Here is a 25,060-nt window from a genome sequence, read left to right as displayed (position 1 = left end):
CACGGCACATTAGTGTAAGTTATTACGTCACAGGACACTTTAATGTACCGCTGACAGACTAAAATTGGATTCTTATTAAGAAGATTGAAGGTGATGAACGGATTCGGAGTCTGCCTGTCGTGGTAATGAAATACTTTTTTTATTTAATGTCTTGTTAACTCTCCCAAACGAAGTGGGTACTGATTAATTTGCTGCGATTCTTCTTCTAATTTTTTTCTTCCCTAAAAATGGGTTTCAGAGTTTTTCTCACGAACTATTATCCGGATACTTATGAAATTTCAAATGAGCATTTGTGAGGAAATATAGTTCTGCAAACGCATTTCATTTTCCGTTCAGTCATGACACATGGCCTATAATTGATTGATACATTTATGGATGTACGACAGAGGTGAGGCCAACGGTCTCTGTGTTTCTTTTAATTTTGCCCCAACTCAGATTGCAAGCTTACTTTGAACTTTAAACCTTTTTCATTCGTGATTGCGACTACATAGGCAGATTGAGGGATTTTCGTAACGATCACTGTTACAACTAGAACTTATTATTTATTTAAATGGTATATGGGTTTTCACATATTGTCAATATTATCCGAAATATTTCGTTGATCATGATAAATTCAATATCTTTGGCACACAAATCTTTTAATAATATGATATTTCATTTCAATCTTTCGCACATGAATATTTTTATATGTTTTTTATTACAAATTAAAACATTTACTAACACTATCATAAAACTCAATATAATGCATTGTTATTTAGTTATCCATATATTTTTCAACAATGTTCAACCAATCTGTTGATGTTTGCGCAACAGATTAATTTACCTTGTAGCAGGCACTTACATGACGTTCCTGTACGTTTATCCGCCATTAATTACCCTGATTTATTTTATCCCTATTTTATACTTGGTAACTTGATTGGGATCGTCAATGCTTGCTTAATAAAAGTCATCTTGATATAACACTTTTTCTTATTTACTACAGTTTAGACTGACGGACAGAATGCAAGCAATTCGGCTAGTGTGTTTACAATGTATAGCCCGTTGAGTTATTTTGGTAGTGAATGTATATAGGGAAATAAAGCAGTACATGTAATATAAATATATTTATATGATAGCACGGTTGACTTGATAGGTCACATTTTGTATAGACATTGCTCATGGATGGATGAGTTGATAATATTTATTCATGGTAATAAGAAAACGTGTCAAAATTACACTGATGTTGTTGCGTTCATGTCCCTATATGTATGAATGCAAGTTCGCTTGGTGGTGTTTAATTAGGGATCTACAGCAAAAAAATATATACATATTTATACGATAGCACAGACAATACGCATCAGATTCACGACAACGCTTGTGACCCCGTGCTGCAGAATGTACGGAATAGTGATGTTCTTTTAGCCGATTGGCGAGGAACATTTCATTCGCAAAATTTATATTGTAATCAGAAATCTGTGGTATCTTTCAATATGGAACGTTCTATTTCTATTTGACATTAGAACTCAATATTAAATAATTGTTTTGAAGATATTGTGAAACCTTTCTTCCATGAAGAAGGTGCCTAAGGTAGCTATGTATTTGGTTTGAGACTACATTTTTTGCCATTTACAAATCTGCGTCTACACAACAAAAGCTAGCTTTTCATGTAGTCTATTTTTGTACTCAGTACATGTGTAAATATTGTGAAAAATCAAGTTGAAAGACCTATGCTAAAACGTGAGTATCTCTGTTACCGAGAAGGTGATATTAAATTGAAGACAGGTTTTAAGGTGGGTCAATTTATTTTTGCATTTTTTGATGTTGTTTTCACAATTCCCAAATCTGGGGAAATCACTTTTTAAAGGAAATTCATTCATCTGAAAAATGTATTCAAATGTTGTTCGTAAACATATATATATTTGTAGGTGTGTTGTGCAGGATAAATCCGCTATCCATGTTTATCCGAGACATGCCCTTTATTTTTAGGATCAAGCCATTTTTACTGTACTCTGCTAGCCAACTTGATCTGCTTTCACCATAGCAACACTGAGGGTCGTTTTCATTTCCTATCTTTCCTGTCCTGTGTTTCCCTAGGCATCCGCCCTCATATAGCAAGGACATTTAACCCAAAACAAAGCAAACAAACAAACAAAATCAATAACTTAATATATAACAATATTAGGATGTTTCATTGCAAAAAAAAAACAAATTGATCCGGCACATCCATGGCGTTTCTTAACTTTGCGCTTTCTTCAATTGCCCTTTCTTTGTATAGGAATGTCAAATATATCACAGAAAATTTAAATATGAATGGAAGGAATGATGAATGGATAAAAATCAATTCAAAATATTGACCTGCTGCCCCTATTGCAAAATCTGGAATATTTCTCGTTTCCTGTCTTTTTCTGATCCATCTACTTTTGATTTCAGGCAGAAATTCCCTGGCCACCCGTCCTCATATGACAATTAACAATCAACAATTAACAAACCATCCAACATACCTGTTTGATAACCTGTAGTGCGGTATAAACATGTGAGCATTGCCGTAACGTAGAGATCGGTAACAACTTATTTTAAAGATCATCCCGCCTTTGATGGTCTAGAAATAAGTCACTACTTGGTCTATCCCAAAATGATATCGCTCTATTTCACACTGTCATAGCGCATGGAAATGTGCAGTGCTGTTTTGAATCCTTAGCTTTGAGTTGGGTTGAAATGTTAGGCGTAGGCGTGCCTTAAACATTTTCTAAAAAAAAATATTTTCTTGGATAGGCCTAGCAACGAATCACTAATAAGGATTATTATCAGCAGGTGCTACAGAAAAAAAGAATTATTAATTGGTCTTGTCTAATATGTCTTGTATTTTGATTTACATGCATCATTTTCTTTTCACAGACACCGAATTTGTTAATATGAGTTTACACGTCCTTTGTGAATCTGACAAAATGGCTACAGTGCTAGATTCAATTTCTCTAGACGAAAGGAAGATCCAGGAAATCATCAAGAAAACAAAGGATTATGCCATGTTACATGGTTTGTATTTCACAACTTCATGATTGAATTGATCTTATGACCTTGTGTCAAGGCGCGTCGTACGAAATCAATTTTCTCCGTAAGGGTTCATGTCCATCTACACTGCGGTTTTCCTATACACAGTAACCTCCTTTTATGATGGATATTAAAACACTGCAGTTGACCAGGAAGGTCAGTCGATTAGAGCAATTGAATAAAATCTGAGGTCTAAGGTTCAAACCTAGTCTAACCACACTTAATTTTCACATTGAGAACAATAACATTGATAATCTTGTCTTTATTGCGTTTTTTTGGTCCCGCAATTTTGATTTGGGGTGGGATGGGGAGAGGGGAAAACGAGGAGAAAACCTACGTCGCCGTGCAGGTGACACATACTATTTCACGCTGGTCGCGAGTCAAACCCCGTCCTTGGTGAAAGGCTGTCACGCTATCCTTTGCGCTCCGACTATGTAAAATCATTATTCGATCTCATAATTGCTATAACCAGGCCAAAATGTAATCAAATTTAACAAGTATAAGGAGAATAAGACCAGGTGGTCTGGAAGGGTAACCTTTTTCTGCTTAATCGCACAAATCCGTCATGTAACTTTAGGTCAAAATAAGTAATATCATGACCTCACACCGAGAAAATGACTAAGAGGGTTCGAGCCCTGGTCTAGGACTGTTGTACTTTTACACTTTGAACGCTGTTGTTGATTTTGTTTTGTAGTATTGGAACCTTAAATCAATTGCACTAAATCACACTAAGGTTAAAACAGTAACTGCGGTTATGTTCTAATTTACCAGTTCAAACGAACATAAATCATTTATCAATTACAACTCAACACTGTAATATAGGAAATAGCCGACTGAAGCTAAGCTAGCGCTTTTATTGTGGTAAAGCTACAAAAACAAGGCAAAATCAAGCGACTGCGCGCGGCTGTTCCTGAGCGACCGGTCCTGAGCGGCTGTTCCTCTAGCTCCAAGTACCAAAGGATCTGTCCTAGAATGTCTGTAATATGCCAAATGCCAACGCCTATAAACCTGAAAGCATACACCAAATGGCTAAGAGAGGCTCTCAATCTTAGTTAAGAGCTCGATGACAAGTAACAAGCAACATCAAAACAAATTAACTCTATACTGCTCACTACCAAATTGGCTGGGGGGAGGGGGGATGGATAAATACCACAAGGGCACTGTCTGGCTGCAACAGCTCGAAAGGCACTAACACCTATGACCTCTCCCCCCCCCCCCCCCCCCCCACCCCAGGTAATTCACGTGCATTACGTAATTCACCGTGTATGTCAGACTCCACGCCTTACCCCTACATGCACATGTACTCCAGCACCTACGTAACCCCAGTGACCCCGTTCCATTGATAAATACAATTAAGCAAGTGGTGTTTATCAACATTTCCCAAAACTTTATTGTCAATGGAACCAAATTTGTTTGATTGAAAAAAATAATGAAACTGCTTGCAGCGTTCCCTGTTTATCATTGCCACATGTTAACATTGTTTCAATATAGAACATCCATGAAAAATAGATCATACATGTTGTATCAACCAACGGTGTGTTCAATTGCCGGTAAATCCTTAAAAAAACTTCTCCTCAATAATGTTATAATTATATTTTAACCATATTTGGTAAGAAGAAACTAGTCGTAATAGTCAAACTAGAGATTACACTGTTTTAGATAGCAAATTACATGAAAACGAAATGAGCTATACAGGTTCCGTGGGTCTCTTTTTGAAAGAGTTTGAAGTTGACTGGTAATAATAAATCCACAAATAAACATCATATAGATTGGTTTAAACTCTGTTTTTAGATCCGGTTAATACCAGTTACGCTTTACATATCTTGAGTAGAACTTGAAACCTTTAGCAAAGTTGGAAAACATAACTTTGAACAATATACATGCATAGTTCTTTTGAATAAGTTACGTTGACCCAAATGTCTTGTTTAAGTAATCCAGCAATATCAATTTCAAAATGATGTTGATTGTGTCCTGTAAAATACAAAGATATGGAATATCCTTGTCTATCATAAATAATGTCTGTCATGAATAATCAGTAAATAATTAAAATGAGATGTCTTCTATTACAGGTGTACTTATACGAACAGCAGAATCACCAGGCCATTCAGAGAGAGCCCACTATGCTCCGTTTACTCTTTTTCCGTCGCTGGTTCCCCGAGATGCTCTAGCCAAGGTGAAGGCCATACAACCACATTTCAACAAACTGATGCACATGGTGGCGCAAGACATGGAATTCTTGCAAAATTGTTTGTGCAAGTGAGTATATTTGTATTTCTCCTGAATCAAAATGTTAAAATGAACCATTATCATTTTCCTCCTGTTCTTTTGACCTGATTAAAACAATTGCATGTTTCATCACCAAAGGAGTTAGCGCCATATTGATGACGAAATCTTTACATGAAAGGAATTTCTGGATACTTTCTTTTCATAGTTCTAATTTCTAAAAAGGATATATTTCAATGGGAATCGGGCAACAGGCTATGCCTATACAAGCCCTCTCCCTTAGGTTACATACATTTCAAACAATAACATAATTATAGTTTAGACATTAACATATTAGCACTGGCTTGGAACATTAAATAGTACTTAATACTTAATAGTCTCTATCTATCTCTGAACTAAGCAAAATTAAAAATTAAAAAAATAGATTTACTGAGATAAAACAAATACATATGTTTTTTTTGTGTTATTTTTTCTTCATATAGTAACCAGTACAATGTATATATAAAATATATTTCAAAATGGAAAGCCATGTGTGTATACTCATTTGAAATAATCAAATATTATAAATTTTACAACATATATTAATATCAAAAACTGGAACCTTCATTCAATATAGTAAATATTAAATATTATTAGTTGAACCTACTCCAATTAGCAATAATAACTGGGCAGCACTAAAATGTCCATACACACCACCACTGTGTGCTTACCCAGTCATTGACAATCCAGAGCAGGAGCCGTGTTGAAGGAGTATTCATGTAGACATGTATACATACACATTGGGGCTATAATTAACAGTTATTTCAAAATCTGTTAGTAGACTCAATATATTTCTAAACACAGATACAAATAGCAGAATTAGGACCATGACTAAGGTGGTTACTTCCCCTAGTTAGTATATTGATATTATTTAGTAAATGTTCAATCAGGTTTAAGTCAAGATTTAAATGTAGGTTTAGTTGAATGTTAAGCTGCAAATGAGACAGAGAATCTAATAGGATTTGTCTTTGGATTATATACCTAGGGCAGTATAGAAAGAAGTGATCCACATCTTCGTTATGATTGCCACATATACAGGATGGGCTATTAGTCAGGTGGTCTCTAAAAAGATCAGAATTTAATTGACTTGCCTGGTTTCTAAGTTGACATAACATGACGTTAAAAGATCTAGTCCCTCCATATTTAAAAGCATTTGTACATGTATCCTCAGCATTAGGAAGAAAGGCATGATGGACGAGTTGCTTTTTAAGTTCACTTACCGACCTCAAATTACAATAATTACAATCAGATCTATTCCAACGAGACATCATACTAGGAAAGAAACTGTTAAAATATATACTAGTTCTGCAAATGGGTGTTTGAAATACACGTTGATGTCGAATATCATGAGTCACTAAGTCATTGTTTATAATATAAGGTTCATTGTTTTCAAACAGATAATTAGGGGTATGACGGTTTGTTATTTTAAAAAATAGCATATGTTGCTGGTCATTTCTTCGTTTCTTAAGTGTATCCCATTCTAGTTCATTATAAATGACAGCATGACTAGTACCCCTACGTAATCCAGTAACTATTCTAGCAGCATCTAGCTTGATGGATTCAAGAACATCGGATTCTGTCTGATTACAATTATTCCACAAAACACTAATAAGGACATATTTCCTGTTTATGACAGCTTCCATAGACCTGATAACACAGTTAGTAGTAATATAGAAAGAAGAAAAAAGTATCTCTATATTATTAAGGTCAAGTATGCGAATGAAAGGGAGATACATGAAGGCCTAGTTGATAGGAACTTAAACTTAACACATCTCAAAATCTCCGTAGTGATGTTACAGCTACTGCCACAGGAGTAAGTCTTTAACCTGGAAACCGCAGAGGGAGTAAGTCTACATTGGTGTTTTAGTTTTTGAAATAACACACAGCTGACGGAAGACTCACTCCCTTGTCATCCAAGTCAGTCAAGAAATGACCGAAAATGAAGTCAAATTAACGAATTTGAGGTATAAATATAATTTACCAAAATGTAATAACAGACAAAATTATTCATTACAATCTTCAAAATTTCACCGAGGTAATAAGAGATGTTTTTGGGTTTTATGTTTACATTTTCCAGTTAACTTTTACAATATACACGTGAGGTTTGTTTTCTGTGAACATGACCAATTCAGCAGGTTATATATCTGTTTCGAGTATAATAATTTAAAATAATGAGGCCAACAAATAAATATGGTAATCGATACATTTGTTTTAAGCTAAATTTAAAGTTCTTAATCCGATCGGGGAATCGAACCCCGGCCGCCTTGGGAAAAGGCATGAACAATATCCACTGAGCCACCTGACTACCCTCTGAAAACATTACAATGAAGACATCATGTATCCATGCATTCATTATCACTGTCATTTATGTGCTAGAGTAATATAGTTTCCGTGTTTTAATTTCATCACAACATGTTAGTGTTCTAAAGGTCGATGACTTCAACAAGCGATTGTGGGACATTTTACAAGTGGTGACCGAAGAAGGTGCTACCCAGGTGAGATGTCATAGACACAAACGTTATATAAACAGCGAATCACAGTATATTTTAGTGCCATGGAAGAACTTAAATGGTCATGTGAACTTTTTTCCTATTTCTTTCTTTTTCATGTTACCACATAAGTCCAAATTTCGAGTTAATATCTCATGTACGATAATATTTAGAATTTTGAAGTGAGTGACTGCAATGATCAAATTAGTATCGTTATAACGTGTTCGTAACACGCCATACGTAATTCCTGTTTATACAGAATGCTCTGGCTGCGTCCCTATTACAGTCTACCATCCCGGAATTTACACACGATTACAGCAATAACCATTGTACTTTTTATCTTTATATTCATATGACCTCATTCAGGCTGGTTAAGTCCCAAACTTAGTGGAGGCCTTCATTTGTTGCTTCTCTCTTTCCTTTTATTATTACAACGCTTTTCTTCTTGCTATTGTTTCCGGACGTTTTCTCGGAAACTGCTGACCAGACGCTTATGAAACATCACCCAAACATTGATGAGCATGTGTATTAGCGCGTAACGGGGGGGGGGNGGGGGGGGGGGGGGGGGGGGTAGCTAATTATGGCAACTTATGCTTTTTTTTCCCTGTTTGTTTTGTCGCGGTAACGAAGCTAAAAAGCGACGTTTTATTCTCTTAAACAGCACGTCCATTTGAAATAAAATGACACATTTTTGCTCTTCCACGAAAGGTGAAAAAGCGACAAAGCGCCGTCAAGCAATAAATCAGAGCTCTTTGTTTCGTCGTCGCGGCAAATCGAAAAACACAAAAACCAAAAGTCATCAACCATATTTAGGTAACGGTTTCTGTTACAACTAAAGCTTGAAAATATTTGTTTTTTTCCCTTTTTCTAGCCTATAAGTCTTGGATTGTTCCGAAATGATTATATGATGGATGATAAAAAAGAGACCCCCGTTGACTCTTTGACCTATGTTGACCCTACGGCCTCAGCCACGGTACCAGACAGTTTACAGATGAAGCAGATTGAATTCAACACGATAGCAGCTGGTGCTGCTGGTCATGTATCACACCTGCACAATGTACATCGGTATGTAACAAGATTTCGTTTTGTGACGGACGTGTATGTTCGATCTGTCAAAGTGTTTGATATTCTTTAGTGATTCCTGGTAGTTAAATTAACACTTTTTTGAGAATATATTTAAGTTTTATGATGTGTACAGGTACAGTTATACGAACGCCAAGTTCATCTTTCAATATACAGTACAAGGTTGTAGACTGTGCTGTTGGATTTTTTAGTCCCCGAAGTTTGTCGTAACTTTAATGGCAACACATATTTTATTTGAGTAATGGCACGGTTATTAATTTTCACACTTTATAAATTTGAAATTAAACAGTACCACTGTAATTTTTAAAGTTCATATGACCAAGAGGTTTTACACATCCTCCCTTTTGTTCGCCTGTAGTTTTGAGCTATTTGGAATTCAACTTTTCGGAAACTAAATTCAACGATTAGTCCTGTAAGAACGAAACAGCAAAATTTATTTATGACAATCTGTATCTATTACAATGACACAATGATTTCTTCTAACACTTATATGTCAAGGATTGTCAAAGATACCGATTTAACACATCATGTGATTTTAGGTAATTGTTGGGGTTTTGACCATTTGCAGAACAAATTCATACAATTTCTTCCAAGTGTGTTATCAGATATGTATGAATGTTTGTAGAATTGGTGAAAATATTATTTCCTTTTAAATTATGAAAGCAAAATTTCTTAATTTTATTCTTTAAACTCAGAAAGCCGATTTTATTTTAGTTACCCCAACCCCCTATTTTTTAATGAACAAATACTCATCTTTTTACTATTTTTGTAGATTAAACGCTTCATATAAAAAGTTCTGCTATTTAACTTTTTTTAATATTTAATGAATAAAAGGAAAATGTGTTTCTCTTTCTAAAACATCCACAAACTGTGCTTCTTTTTTTGTCCCATTATTATTTGTGTTATTTTTTACCTTTATCGGAGTCAAAAATCAAAAGTGCTTCAGTTACATTAAATATGTAAACAAAATATCAATAATGTATAATTTTCCAGTTTGTTGCATATTGCTTTTATCATATTAAACATTATAAAGTTGGACAGCAAAATTGAACCTGCTACAATTAAAAATGGCTACACAATGACAATTAAAGTGATAAATCTAGTGTCAAAAAAGGTGAAATTTTGGCCTTTTTTGAAGCGCAAGAAATACACATTAATACACCTTTTCAAAATGGCCGCCGAAATGGTATTTTTTTTAAATTATTGTAAAAAAAGCTCTACATACAACAGGCATCTAGTTTTTTGACATATTTTTCAGATGCGTGTTTGCTAATAAACTTGATCATAATTTGTTAAATATTACAAAAACCCGTTACACCAGATCAAAACGAAACTTGAACGTGATTGAAACATCAGAAGAGTACATCTTTAAGTCATATGCACGTGCACAAAATGTCTACCACAATATGCTGAGAACGAGAATAACTGTGATATTTATCAAAAGATATTGATTTACAGAATATGTACACGTTAAAAGATTGTTGTAATTAATGATTGTTATAAGGATTTGAGATGTGTCAATCCAAATAAAGCTTCTTTAAATCAAAGTTGTGTCCTGATCATTTTCCATTCTATCTTCAAAGCCTGGTAGAAATAAAAATATTCAAACATCTAAATATGGCCCTGATAAGGAGAATACAATATACATCATTATGTTATCTCTCCATCTTGGTATGTATATCTTTGTAGTTAATCTCTGTTTATTTGTACATATGGTCCTGTTCAGGAAAATATGAAATATTTTAAATTAGAATACACCTTTGCGTGATCTTCCACCTTGTTATATGCATCATCATTGCTTCTCTTTTTTTTTTAGTTTTCACATATGGCCTTGTTAAAGAACATAATAGAAATAATTCAATTCAATATCATCCTCACTTTATATGTCCATCTTGTTTGTGTAGAACTTCAATGGTTATATTTGTTTCCTTTCTCAGGTATTCTCTAACACTGGCCGGAAAACAGTTTGAGGATTCACAAGTATGTTATGTTTCCTCCGTCCTAATGAAAATAATGGAAAATAAGGAAAAATGTTTTGTTGCATTTAACCTAATAATTGCCATTAATATATGGACATTGCTATTTCATTTGGTTAAAACGAAGTTTTGACAATTCTCCCGTCACAAAATAGGATTGTAAAACGTCACTTCAAGAACAGTGGTCGAATTGGTTCCTAAATACATGAACACCAGTTCTTGAATATATTCTAGACCATAAGGCTGACCAAAGCTATTTGGTTTGGTTTGGTTTTATTTGGTTAAGCGTCCTATAAACAGCCTGGGTCATTTAAGTACATGCCTCAACGTGTGCTATGTATGTGTGTATGCGTGCCCGTGTACCAATTCAAAGAAAAATCCAGAAAGAGTACCTAATCATTGTCATAATGTAACGCACTCTTTCTGCATTTTTGCTTAGAATCGGCAAATCAATTATATTGGCATTGCATTCCATAGGTAAGATATTATTTTATTTGCTGTAGGTACCCGACAACAATCCCGCCCATGGACTTGCCCAAGGATTGGTGGAAGGGTGGAAGGCTTACGGGAACAAGAGGTGTTATTAATACAAGTTCAAGTGAAAAATAAAAACCATTTTGGAAAGCAGAAAGAATAACTTATTTCAAAAGTTAAAACTATAAACGTACAAACAGCGTCCACCAATACAGCAGATACAAAATAATAAATAATAAAAATTGAACGCGTTTGAGTTTCCCTGATCATATTTACCTTGTTCGAAGCCTCTCCTGAAAAATCGTCAAGAGCCACCACAACCGATTTCCGACTGGATGGACTATTTGTTGCCCTTGCAGTAGGAACACATTATTCTTTGTTGTGCTTCGCCCTCGTAAAATAATGATTAATTTGGGAGAAACAAAGAAGGGTGTTGCCTGCAATAATGTATAATAATTCATGACTTATGATAATAATTGAACATCTCATAACAAGGCGACCTTAAATACAGCTGTGCCATCACTTATAACAATCGTATTACTTAACCAGGAGAAAGACAGCGACAAATTATATGGGACATGAAAAAGTTAACCCCATCTGTGCTCCCCAATGCAGTATAACACTCTACTTGTATACATATTCCAGGGCGTGTGTGCTGTTTTTTGTGTCAGAACCGGAACGGACTAGGCTTGACCAGCGTCGACTAGACTTGGAAATGTTTATGATTGACAGATCTGTTCATGTGAAATATGTCACATTTGACGAAATGAATGAACGAGGATATGTCAGAAAAAGCGACAAAGCATTGCTTATGTAAGTCAAATCAATTCGTAAGAGGTTTTACGGCTACTGTAATTCGCTAGATAAAATGGAAAAACACAATATTCTAAAACATCCAGGTTTTACTTCAGTGTCCTGTTTACAAAGACATTGTTGGAGGCATTGAATATAATGATTATGTAGCCCGTGTATATATGCACATATGCATGACTCTGCATGGCCTGTCTGTACATATGTCTTGGTAGGCCCTATTTATGGACATTTCTGTATAGACGCCTAGTTACTTGGCCATCAAATTTGCAGGCCCTGTCCATTCCCGTGTCTTTTATGACCTGTCTATGCACATGGCATGTAAGTCCCTCTCTTTATCCATGACTTTGTAAGCCCAGTATATGTCTTTGGACATGTCTTTGTAGGCTTGGGCTACTTTCATAGATTTCAAAACCCTGTCTATGTACAATGAAACTAGAGTTTGTCGTGCAGCCCAAATTTCGTGGTTTCCCGACAAAACACCATTTCGTGGATACATGATTTCGTTAATTGCGAACAACCTCTAAAACGAAAAAATGCTTTATATCAAACTTGTAACTAATTACTTCAGATTAAGATCACCAACGAAATGAACGAAATTAACACCCCACGAACATTAATCTTTTCACACCACTTCTTTTGACTCTTTATATGACCTCATTCCTTTGTTTCAATCCCTGTTTATTCATATAGGGTAATGTCAGCACACATTTTTGATGAGTCCATATTAGTGCTGTTTAAGGTGTTTTTATTTGTCTTTATTCATATGGCTCCTGTTTTTTCATATTTGCTTGTTTAGGCTCTGGGTAAACACATGTCTCTGAATACCTTGTCATTTGCATGCGTCTTCTCACATTTCAAGTCCTATCTTTGCATTTGTCTTTTTCTGATGTCCCAGAGATGATTGTGAGGTGGCCGTCGTGTATTTCCGTATAGGATACTCTCCAGCGAATTATAAATCAGAAAAGGTAAGTAGATATTGGGCATCAAGGGGATGCAATGTCGAAAAAAGAGAGTGAATTGAGGGTACCCCGATAGCTAAAGAATACGTTTAGGCCAATAAAATACGATGTTGTCTATTAGAATAAGGATAAAGTCTTCGAAAACACGATATTATGTTTGTGCAATGCATACGATAACAAACATCAGTGCCAGCGTCGATCCAAAACCCGAAAGCTAGAGCATGAGGATTCCTTTTTTATTCAAATTTTTCTTCGTCACTTTTTGTCTAAACTCTTTTGGACAGGATTGGAACACGCGCCTGATGATGGAGCGGTCAAAAGCGATCAAGTGTCCAACCGTCCAGTACCACTTAGCCGGGACGAAGAAGGTCCAGCAAGAGCTTTGTCGTCCTGGAGCCGTGGAGAGGTTTATTAAGGACGATAGGATAGCACGGGACATCAGGGAGACCTTCGTAAAGCAATATAGTATCGACTTGGTAAACAGTCTATTTTCGCTCAAATAAAAATAAAAATCAATTTTTATGATTTTTACATTTTTAAACTCCGTTCTACATAATACAATAAAGGTTATATTGCGTGGTAGTTTAAGTATGAACGGTATAGAGACAAAGTTGTGCTATTGTTTGAAACGTGTCTCTAGGGAGAGAGGGCTTGTACAGGCTTTACCTGTTGCTTAATTCTCTTTAAATCTGATGGATTTAATATAAAGTATTTTTACATAGCATTATCAGTCTGTTGATAATCAACCAAATGCCCGCATAAAGGTATGCATGTAATTAAAGAAACTAGTTTGAAGAAAATATTTTACATTTTTTGATTGCACAGACTAAATGTTATAAAACAATACACAAATCTCTTTTTTCTTACATTAGTTAACAGTTTTTCATAACACACTACGTTATTTTCTTTTAATTTCAAAAAAGGTTTCTTACACATTTTTACTCAATAGGCATGTATTTGAACTTTCCGTCATTATCTGCATTGCGTGAGTTCGATCTACAGGTATTCATACAGGTTATTATTTAAAATGGTCCCTATAGACAAAATAACATTACGGACTTATAGAAGACACTTTCAGTTTTTAGAGGATTTTTCGAGCAAGTGTTTCGGAATAATATTATTTTATCTTTTGTCTTTAAAATTTCATATATTTTTTAACCTTGCAGGGTGAAGATGGCGATGACGCAATAGAGAAGGCATTTGCTGATCCTCAGAGATACGTCCTTAAAACCAATAGAGAGGGCGGAGGTAGGTCATGTAGCTTAGAGGTTTTCGCCTTATTATTGAAAGGCTTGATGTTCTCCAAGGCTTTATAAAAATGATGAATTCCTAAAATCTAGACAAAGACTTTAAATTCAGAGATAATGTCTTGTATTATTTTTATTTCAAAATACGTTACCACAGTCATTATAATGCATATTTCAACCTTACTTGGCTCTTTACATACGCAAATAAAGAATTTTCCCCCAAATGGGGAACCCCTGGAAAACCTACCAATCAGACGGCAGTATTCACGCACGTGATCAGACACGAAGCCATGCTTTCCACTTCATAATTCCTTCAGCCTTCCGTGTTTACGGACGTGTTTTAGTTTCTTCTACGGGGTTCCAACTACTACTGGCGTTGTTTGTACCGATATATACTGTATCCTTTATACTATATTAATTTACTTTGTTTTAATTTAGCGTTTTGCTTTATTTTGCGACCAGGCTGCGGCCACGTGTTCGCGTTTGACGGTTTGTTTACTTTGAGATGGAGACTCCTCCTTCTCAAAGGCGCTGTCCTGGGGGTCATTTATTTGAGGCTTCCGACCCCCACCCTTACTGTCCTAGCTGTCGGTCTTGCTCTCTGGAGCAGCCTTGTGACATTTGCCGTGCCTGGCAGCCGCCTCCTGCCGGTGGTTCTCCCCGCCCGCGAGGGCGTGCAGGTAAGTCGGATAGGAGGGGTAGGGATGGGGCGAGGGCTAAGGCTAGGCCTAAGCCCTCGGAAAACACCACCGGAATTTCGACCTCTGTTGAGTCTTCCCTGTGGTTCGTTTCGCCGATTTCGGCCCGTACCGGGGCTATTGTTAAACAATTTGGACCCGGACCTTCCTCTCTATCTCTCCCCCCCCCCCCCCCCCCCCCCCCCCCCCCTTCCGTTTTGTCGGTCGACGTGGGGGTTTGGGGTCTGTCCCGGTCACCACGGTTACTAAGGGACAGGGGGGGGGGCGGCCTTCTCCCCAAATTTTTGGTCGGAGGGCAGGTGGCTAAACATTCCCTTGGGAATGTTAAACACGCCAGCCATGTTGTGTCCGCGGACGCTTCTGTTGGTAGCCTCCTGCCGGTCCGCTCCACTCCTGAGGGTGTTGTTGTCGGAGACCGGCCCCCGGCAGTTTTGTCCGCTCCCGGGGTTCCCTGCATCCCTGATGTAGCCCCTGGCGTGGTGATAGCGTCTAGCACGCCGTCCACCACTGTGCAGCATTTGCTGCCCGGTCCGTTGGTAAGTGATGCCTCGGCTTGATTTTACAGTGGTGTGATCACTGGTGTAAAAACCTATGCTCCCAGCTCTATCCCTTGTGCCTCCTACCCAGGTTTTACTATGGTAGGTGCCAGCGCGGCTGCGTTTGGTTTTGCCGGTGCAAACTGCTCCCCTGGTGGGGCTTGTTTTACTTGCCCTACAGGTTTTGGCCCTGCTGTAGGTCAGTCTGGGTGGAGTTGGTCAGGTCAGCCAGGTGTGGCTTATGGCGGCGGGTGTGTAGGTGGCCTTAGGTTCCTTATCCTGCCCCCCCACCCCCATCCCAACACAGGTCCTGCCTCTGGTTTCGGGCATCAGGTTGGTGGCTCTGCTCCAGGGCCCTCCCTGGTTTATCCCACCTATTTGCAGGGGGGGAATGGAGCTCATTGGGGTCAACAGGCTCCTTTTTATGCTCCGCCCCAACCACCTATGGGCAGTCTTGGGGTTTCTTTTAAGCAGGGGGCTTTTCCGGCTGCTCCCCCTCTACCCCAGTGAGGTATTGGTTTCCAGCCTGGATATNCCCCCGCCTTCTTGCCTGCGGCGATGCGTTCCCCCTTCATCCGCCACCGAACCGTTCGCGTAAGCGTTCGCGCTCCCGGCCAGCTTCTGCTGCCGGTTCTGTCAGGCAGAGACCGCGTGATGCTAGGGCTGCTGGTCATGCTGCGTTGTCTAGCTCCTATTTTGGAATTCGAGTCTACCAGTAATTTCCGCTGTCCTGCGTCAACTCCTACCTTACAGCAGGTTCCAGGTCTCTTGATCCTGCTCCTGCTGTCTCTCAGGGACTATCGCTTGCCCCGATAGTTCCTTCGGGAAGGTCACGTTCTCTTTCCCCTCCTCGCACCCCTCCTCGGAGGGTGACGTTGATGGAGGTGGATTCGGCGGGGGCCTCTCCTAGTGATAAGAGGGACGTTCTTTGGGGCTTTCCCGGTTGCTCCAATTTTACGGAGACTCGGGATGAGGATAGAGTCGGCGAGTTTACTGATTCTGATTTGGAGTCGTTGGATTCGTCTGGGTTGGACTCGGAAGGCCCTTCCTATGTTTCCCAATCCCGGCCCCGAGATGCTGATCCGGTGCCTCTAGAGGTTTCGGCTTCGTTTCGCACCTTACGTGCAGAAGTTATGAAGCTTCTGAGGGACGGGGTTTGCCCACGTCCTTCCTCGGATTCGGCCGTCCCGGAGCGCACTTCGCTCCTTCAGTGCATGTTGCCTCCGCTAGCATCTGCCTCCTCGGCCTCTGCTAGGTCTCTTGCGGAGGGACGAGGCGTTGCTTCGTCCCTCGCTCAGGTCAACGCTTCATCAAAGCAGAAGGTGAGCAAGGCTCGCAAGCCTTTTTTCCTCCCAGCTTTTCAGGTTGTGGTTGCAGACATCGCAGATTTAGCTGCAGATACGTACCGCATCCACGACCCAGTCTTGGCCCCTAATTCCGTTTCCCTTGAGAGGGATCTGGCTAAGTGGCCGGGACGCTGTGTTGACCAGGTTGTGATGGGGCCTAGGGAGCACTCTAAGTTGGAGCGTCTCCTTAGGCTGGCTCTCCATGTTCTGTCCTACGCAGACTGGTTTACTTCTGCGTTGCTGGCTGCGAGCTGCAAGTCGGTGGAGCAGCTCCCCAGCAAGGTTGGACTGATGGAGCGCCTCAGCCAGGCAATTTGCAAGGCTGCCATGCCACACCTTGTTGGTTGCACATTGCGTCTGTGCGTCCAGGGATGTGGGCTACGTCCATCGATCTGAAGGATGCTTACTTTCACATCCCTGTCAGGAGGTCGGCCAGGGAGTTCCTCAGGTTCACTTTCAAGCAGAAGGTTTACCAGTTTCCCGCTATGCCCTTCGGCCTCACTACGGCCTCTTTGGTTTTCTCCAAGTTGTTGCAGGTAGTAGTGGGGCACCTCCACAGTCTCGGGGTAGATGCACACATCTACTTCGACGACTCCCTGTTGCTCCAAGTGGATCCAGTTATCCTGTCCCGGAGCACGAGGTCGGTTATCGGCGTTCTGTGCCGCCTAGGGTTCATCCCTTCCATGGAGAAGTCGGAGGTTCTCCCCTCCCAGGATTTTGTTTTCCTCGGTTATCGGTTCAGAACCGATCTGGGGTTTGTCCTTCCACCAGCGTCCAAGTTCAAGAAGGCCTCTCTGTATGTCTCCGTTCTGGTCAGTGTGGAGCGGATTCAGGTTCGATGGTTCCCCCGGTTCGTCGGTTACCTGAATTCACTGGCGGATGTGGTTCCCTTGGGTCGGCTTCACATCCGTCCGCTCCAGCTGTTCCTTCTGTCAGTTTGGTCTCCGGTGTCTCGGCAGTGGGATGTGTACATTCCTCTGCCAGAGTCGGTGAAGGAATCAGCTCGTTGGTGGACTCTCGAGAGCAATGTCTTGGCAGGAGTTCCTCTGGTTCGGGCATCTCCTGCTATGACCCTTTACACCGACGCGTCCATGACCGGTTCGGGTGCATACCTTTCCGGTCAGACGTCGGCGGGGGGGTGGTCGGGGAAACAGCTTTCAGAACACATCAATGTTCTGAAAATGCGTGCTATTCTGTTGGCCCTTCGGGGCCTTCGACCCTCCCTGCAGGGCAAGGCCATTTGTCTGGCGACAGACAACTCCACTGTGGTGGCTTATCTGCAGCGCCAGGGGGGCACCCGTTCCCCGGTTCTGTGTGCTTTATCCACCCAGGTCCTGTTGCTGTGCCTGGAGATCAGTCTCGATCTCAAGGTGAGACACCTTCCAGGTCATCTGAATGTTCTGGCCGACACTCTGTCTCGGTCTCGGAGCTAGGTTCTCACCGAATGGACTCTCAAGAGTTCGGTGTTCCGGTCTCTTTCCCATGTGGATCTGTTCGCCACGGCCCTGAACTTTCGACTCCCTACGTTTGTGTCTCCGGTTCCAGATCCTATGGCGATGGATGCTCTATCCCATGACCGGTCGGGAATGTACGCGTATGCGTTTCCTCCCTTCAATCTGGTGGGCAGGGTGTTGGAGAAGATTCTTCTACACCTTTGTACTGTGTTGCTGGTTGTACCGCTCTGGCATCGACAACCTTGGTTTCCTCTGTTGCTTCGGCTTTCGGTGGACTTCCCGCGCAGCATCCCACCCCTGTCGGATCTGCTGTCTCAACCGAGGTCCCGGCAGTTCTACTCCGGACCAGAACGGCTCCACCTTCACGGTTGGATGCTATCTCGGGAAGGCTCACTCAGACGGGATTTTCTCGAGAAATTGCAACTCGCATCGCAGGATCACTTAGACATTCGTCTTCTGCCGTCTACCAATCTCGATGGTCCGCCTTCGGTGATTGGTGTGTCGGACGGTCGATTGATCCAGTCTCTGCCTCTGTTCCCGTTGTAGCCGACTTTCTTTTGTCTCTGTTCCAGGACAAATGTCTGTCTCCGGGAACTATTGCAGGCTATCGTTCAGCCATTGCTAGTGTGCTGGCTTTCTGTGGTAGCAAGTCTGTGGGCTCGGACGCTTCATTGTCTGCTCTCATCAGGGGCTTCTACATTGAAAAGCCTCGTTCACGGAAATTGGTCCCTAGGTGGAATTTAGCACTTGTGCTAGATTCCTTGTCGAGGGCGCCGTTCGAGCCCCTCAAGTCGACGGATCGGAAGTTTCTTACTTTCAAGACTGTGTTCTTTATAGCTTTGCTTCCGGTCGCCGCAGAAGCGAGATTCATGCTTTCAGCAGATCTCCTTCTATTTTGAAATAGAATTGCGGTTTCTCTTGTGAAACCAATTTCTATTATAAATACTTACCACAGTCATTAGGTGAGTTCCCTCCCAGCCTCCCCTTGTCTCCTTGGCTCTCACCTTTTTTGGCTTTGGAATTATGAAGTGGGAAGCATGGCTTCGTGTCTGATCACGTGCGTGAATACTGCCGTCTGATTGGTGGGTTTTCCAGGGGTTCCCCATGGAGGGAAATATCTTTATTTACGTATGTCAAGAGCCAAGTAAGGTTGGAATATGCATTATAATGACTGTGGTAAGAATTTATAATAGAAATTGGTTTCAAAAGTGAAACCTCAAATTTCACACAAAACTTTTGGGATATACTTGCTTTCTCGCTGCTTGCAGTTACATCTCAAACCCCAAATATTATGGTTTCTTGTTGATTTAAAAATAGGTTTTATGATATCTTTCAGAGTAGACAGCTTAGCATACATTGCAGGTCACTTTTGAAACGCAAGATCTACAATTCAAATTCAATTTGCGAAAGTTAAATCTGACAAAAAATGACATAATCACATGGAATACGAATAAAGAACGCAACAATTACAAAATTTTGTAAGTAGAAACTTACAACCAACCGAGTAAATGTTTACTGTTCCATATCACTAATTTTCGAATATTTAACAGATAAATGAAGACATTTATAATAATTCAATAATTAATAAATAAAAGAAAATACATCAAAAAAAATATGATACGAAATAGAATAAAATGAATAAATAGTGAAAATAAATAATAAAACTGACGCACTTAATAATAAGCATAACTTTATTTGTGGTCTTTGAGACTGATTAGATACATGTATGTATACTGTAGTTTTGTAGCATTCAAAAACGATTTTGGTCGCATAGTAGTAAGAAAGAAATATCAATTATCTACAGGTAACAACGTTTACGGGGAGGACATTACGTGTTTGCTGTCAAAAATAAAGAATTTGGAGGAACGGGCGGGATACATTTTGATGGAGAGGATCTTACCTTGGCCTCAGACAAGCTATCTTCTGAAAGCCGGATCAGAGGCCTGCCTCCAGACTGTTGTCACTGAAATTGGTATCTTCGGTGTTTATATGGGGTAAGTAGATAATTCAATTCTCGGTCATTTCACAGGTCCACATTTTTTTTAAAAGGCTGGAACTTAAAACAAATTGTATTCAATACAGGTCTTCGGATTATGGAAATAATACTAATAGTTATGTTTCCATGTCGTTCGTAAACACATAATGATTTACTATTTTATTTAAATTTCTTACTTGGATTGTTTTTTAATCAAATTGACTACGGCAATATTGAAAATACAACATTGAATAAAGTAGTTATCTTTCATATAACATACTAAATTACCAGCAGTTTCGCACTAGATGCAACATGCCTACTCACGATAAATACCCTGCCATGCCTGCAATTTCTATCCATGAAAAGGGCGTCTTAAAACTAATCCAACGCCTAAAACAATACAAGGCCTCGGGCCCTGATGACATCAAACCCAGAGTACTAAAAGAGCTTGCAACAGAAACAGACCCGATTTTAACCCTATTATTTAATCAGTCCATGGAAACAGGCAAAGTGCCTTCAGACTGGAAATCTGCAAATGTATCACCTGCTTATAAAAAGGGTCCAAAATTTCACCCAGAAAAATACAGGGCCATATCTCTGACCTGTATCTGTAGCAGAATTATGGAACACATTGTGGTCTCAACTATCATGATCGATGCCGATACCCATCAAGAATCTAGATGAGGGACGCCAAACAGATATTGACTTTGCTAAGGCTTTCGACAAGGTCAGTCATTCTCTCCTAAACCATAAACTAAAACATTATGGTATACGTGGAAATGTCGCAAACTGGATCTAGAGTTTCCTGACCGGTAAAACTCAGACAGTAGTAGTTGAATGTTGATTTTGTTGATGTCCATTCCGGGGTACCCCAGGGGTCAGTTTTGGGACCCAGCTTATTTCTTTACTTTATAAACAATATCCCTGTGGGTCTAAATGCTACGTTTATTTGCAGACGACACTATTGCATATCTAGTTATCATGTCAAACAGTGATGCTAAAACACTTCAAAAAGATCTTGACAAACTAGCGCTCTGGGAAAATACATGGAAAATGATCTTCCATCCAAACAAATGCAATGTGTTGTCGGTGACTAAAAACAAAACTCCAATTGTCCGTTATTATACTTTACATGGACACATACTGGAACATCTTAGTCAGGCCAAGTATCTGGGTGTAACACTATCATCTGACCTTAAATGGGATTCACATATAAATACTATCTGCCCAAAAGCAAATTCTACGCTATGCTTTTTAAGACGAAATCTTAAAATTGGCTCAACATCAGCCAAAGTACAGGGATACAAATCATTAGTTCAACCATCACTTAAGTATGCCTATACAGTATGGGACCCTCACACCCAAACAAATATTGACAAGCTGGAAATGTTCCAGCGAAGGGCAGCGCGCTATGTGCTCAATAAGCACAGGTACAACCATCGTACCTCCAGTGTGTCAGAAATGCTGGACCCCCTAAAGCTGCGCCCTCTAGCAGATAAACGTAGAGATGCTCGTCTGACCATGCTTCATAACATTGTAAACCAGAAAATCGCTATCGTTAAATCAGACAGATTAATCCCTACCGTTAGAAAATCACGAACAAACCACCAGTTTTCGCATCAAATTCCCCACTCAAAAACCCAGACCAGAAAGGCATCATTCTTCCCTCGAACTATATTCGAGTGGATTAAACTCCCACCTGACAATCTCTTTCCATGTTTCACTCCTCGTCTGACATTTTATCTTCAAATGGTTGAAGTTAGTCAGTACCATTAAGAAGTAGAAGTAGAAGAATTACAAAAAGAAACTTATAGCATTTAGATATTACAAACTTGTTCCATAACAAATGGAATATCAGTGTGTCAATAAAACTGTAAAAAACCTGCAATGTAAATTTAAGTGAAATCCTAGCAATGGACTATATCCGGTAGGAGGTATCAGTTGCTGACTGTGATTTTACGATAAATATTTCTCCACTAACCCATAATGATAATTCAATTAAAAAATAGTTTAACAGAAATACAGATACATTCAATAAACATCAGTCACTTTAAAAATAGTGTTATACATTTACAAATTATAGAAATTTCGAATGAAAAAACAATGTAACTATTCTTTACTTCCCTAAAGTCATGGTTTAAAACAAATTTTACAAGAAACATTGTACCGTTGTATTCAACAGCAAGAACACAAAGCGCTTCCCATCTTACATGTTTAGTTTAACCCTTTTCGGAGTTATATCAGACCAGGAGATACCTCCCGTTGTACCATGATATATAATGAGGCAGTTTTAGGACAAATAATCTGTAGCAGCAAAAGGTTTTAAAAGTGTAACGTTTTAGAGGGTTTTATATATACCTTTCACCTTAATCTACGTGTATTTTGGAACACTTAACACGTAGATTTACAATCTTTTGACTTTAAATACCACTGGTAATTCCTAAATGGACGGTATAACCATCTGGTGCAGTAAATGTTTACTTTGTTTGGCGTTTGGTATTGACTTTCTAAGTGTCAATGGACAATCTTTCTAACCTCGTTTTTTATGAGTATGTGATGTTCAAAACATGCTTGCTTGCATTCTCTGCACCCCTGCAATGTGCCATGACGAAAACTTAAGTTCAGTGCGCGCCAACTTGTAGATGCTACAATTAGACAATTTTTAGCCTTCTTGTACATCATATGAATATGTCGGTCGTGTAATCGTGAAGTTTACTAGGTTTATGTTGTTAGCCGCTCCTCTGTTATCTTCAAAGGACATGTATCAGCCTAGTTATTGGTCCGGGTGTTTTTTTTGCCTGAGACCAATCAAATAGCTAGCTCATTTAGCTCGGTCCACCTTGTGGATGATACAATTAGACAAAATTGTATCGTATGGTGTACATCCGAAGTATAGATTACTGCATGCCTTCGATTTTGTCACGACACATTCCAGAGTTGCAGAGAATATAAAGAGCATTACCCCTGAAATTTTGAGGATGCTGAATTCACAAAGTGTTGTTTGGATTAGACATGTTTCATTGTACTTGTCATCTCTGTTACAGCACTGCGGACAAAGAAATATACAATAGTGTTACTGGCCACGTGTTACGGACTAAGAATGTGAACTCAGACGAGGGAGGAATAATGGTGGGATTATCATATTTGGACACGCCATTCCTTATAGACTGATATTTCTGTAGACATTACAATTACATTTTGTCTTCTTCATTAAAACCAAGCAAAATAAACGAGGCTAGAATAGGAATACCAATGTAAACTCACCGGTTCTCCCTCGACCGAAGGAAACACTGGCTCGATAGGGAGACAACTCTATTGTCGGGTATTCTTTGAACGGTGCTTGCCATACGCAGTTTGAATAGTAGATGGTATATATATATACACACGAACGCTTAAAAACTATATTAAGACAGATGCTAAAGGCCTTCCTTTGTTAAACGTCTCTTCAGGAGAAGATTGCATATATGAAAATAAAATAATTATGAAAAGTTCTTTTTGAAGCGTATACACACAAAGAAAACTTTGTAAAAGCAACTATGAACACATTTCTGAACGTTTTCTTCAGAATTTATATTACCAATACGTACATATTTTACACCTTCGTGTACAACCGAATCGATTTGTCGGTTTCATTCGACATTGCGTACATATATAACAATTTAAGTGTGCACACATGTTAGAAAAGCCGAATCGAAATAGAGTATTAATGTACATTATATGTACAAACTCCTGCATCTACTCACACCTTGTGTACAAACGCTTTACATGTCATGGTTACAGAGTCCATACTGTATAAGTCATGAAAACGTGACACACAAATACTAAAATGGTTGTGCTCCATAACCCTTTCTACAGTTTTGGAAGATGGATCGCTATAGATACGCAGTCTGTAGAATATTATCACCATAGACCGTTGTTAGGTTATATTGTATATCACCTCATATACATGTTAAGTTTAAACTGTATTTATATTAACGTTGTCCTTGCATATCGAATCAATGTTTTGCGCAATGACATTCTTCACACATCAGTAGTTGCTATATATGTATGTTTTATTTCATTTAAGTTTATAAATATTGTTCTTCATAATATATTTCAATATTCCAAATCCGACCGGAATATACTAGCCGAATACGGCTCTAATGAAACAGTTACTGTACTTCCGGTACACACACTGTAATGTTAGGACGACAGAATACAGATATGAAAAAGTGGTTGTTCGTTTTGTATGGTAAACGTTGCATTGTGACGGTTTTCCACTAAGAATGAATATATCAACGTTTAAAAAACCCCAGAATATTTCATTCTATGATGTATCAATGGATTTTGTTTGTCTGTTAACGTAGTTTGTTAAGAGTAAATATAGTGTTTTATATACAAACATATTCGTACTTCTTCAGCAGCAAAATATCACTTACATATAGGATCTTGCATGAGTTTCCATTTCATATGTGATTTATTAAACGAGTCTAAGAACTTTTCAATTAAGCAAGCCTTTGGCGAGCTAAAATGAAAAATTTGTGACGAGTTTCATAAGTTTCATTTGAAATGAAAACGTGTGTAAGATCCTTGTTATCACGAATCCAAGATTCGTGTAAAACGACAATAATCATGCAACCTTTGAAATGTAAAAAGCCGCCATTTTGACTCCAGTGCGTAAGCATGTGACGTCATGTACACGTCCTAGGCGTGACGTCACAATTGAAACAATTGAAGCTTAC

The 25,060-nt window shown here is 39.2% G+C and overlaps 1 protein-coding gene across 1 annotated transcript; it reads left to right on the top strand.

Moving 5' to 3' along the window:
- LOC110450843 (glutathione synthetase-like) lies at positions 1-25,000 on the top strand. The gene is made up of 13 exons (XM_021498615.1): positions 1-122; positions 2,875-3,012; positions 5,097-5,283; positions 7,709-7,784; positions 8,650-8,843; positions 10,799-10,841; positions 11,341-11,414; positions 11,957-12,124; positions 13,020-13,089; positions 13,368-13,559; positions 14,250-14,331; positions 20,169-20,358; positions 23,384-25,000. The coding sequence occupies exons 2-13, from the start codon at positions 2,892-2,894 to the stop codon at positions 23,508-23,510; spliced, it is 1,524 nt and encodes a 507-aa protein (XP_021354290.1). The 5' UTR covers positions 1-122; positions 2,875-2,891; the 3' UTR covers positions 23,511-25,000.
- The last annotated feature ends 60 nt before the right edge of the window (positions 25,001-25,060 follow it).

This window comes from Mizuhopecten yessoensis, unplaced genomic scaffold, assembly GCF_002113885.1.
Source record: "Mizuhopecten yessoensis strain PY_sf001 unplaced genomic scaffold, ASM211388v2 scaffold5519, whole genome shotgun sequence".
Classification (NCBI taxonomy): domain Eukaryota; kingdom Metazoa; phylum Mollusca; class Bivalvia; order Pectinida; family Pectinidae; genus Mizuhopecten; species Mizuhopecten yessoensis.
Note: the sequence above shows the minus strand (reverse complement) of the source record. Positions and strands in the feature narration are given on the sequence as shown.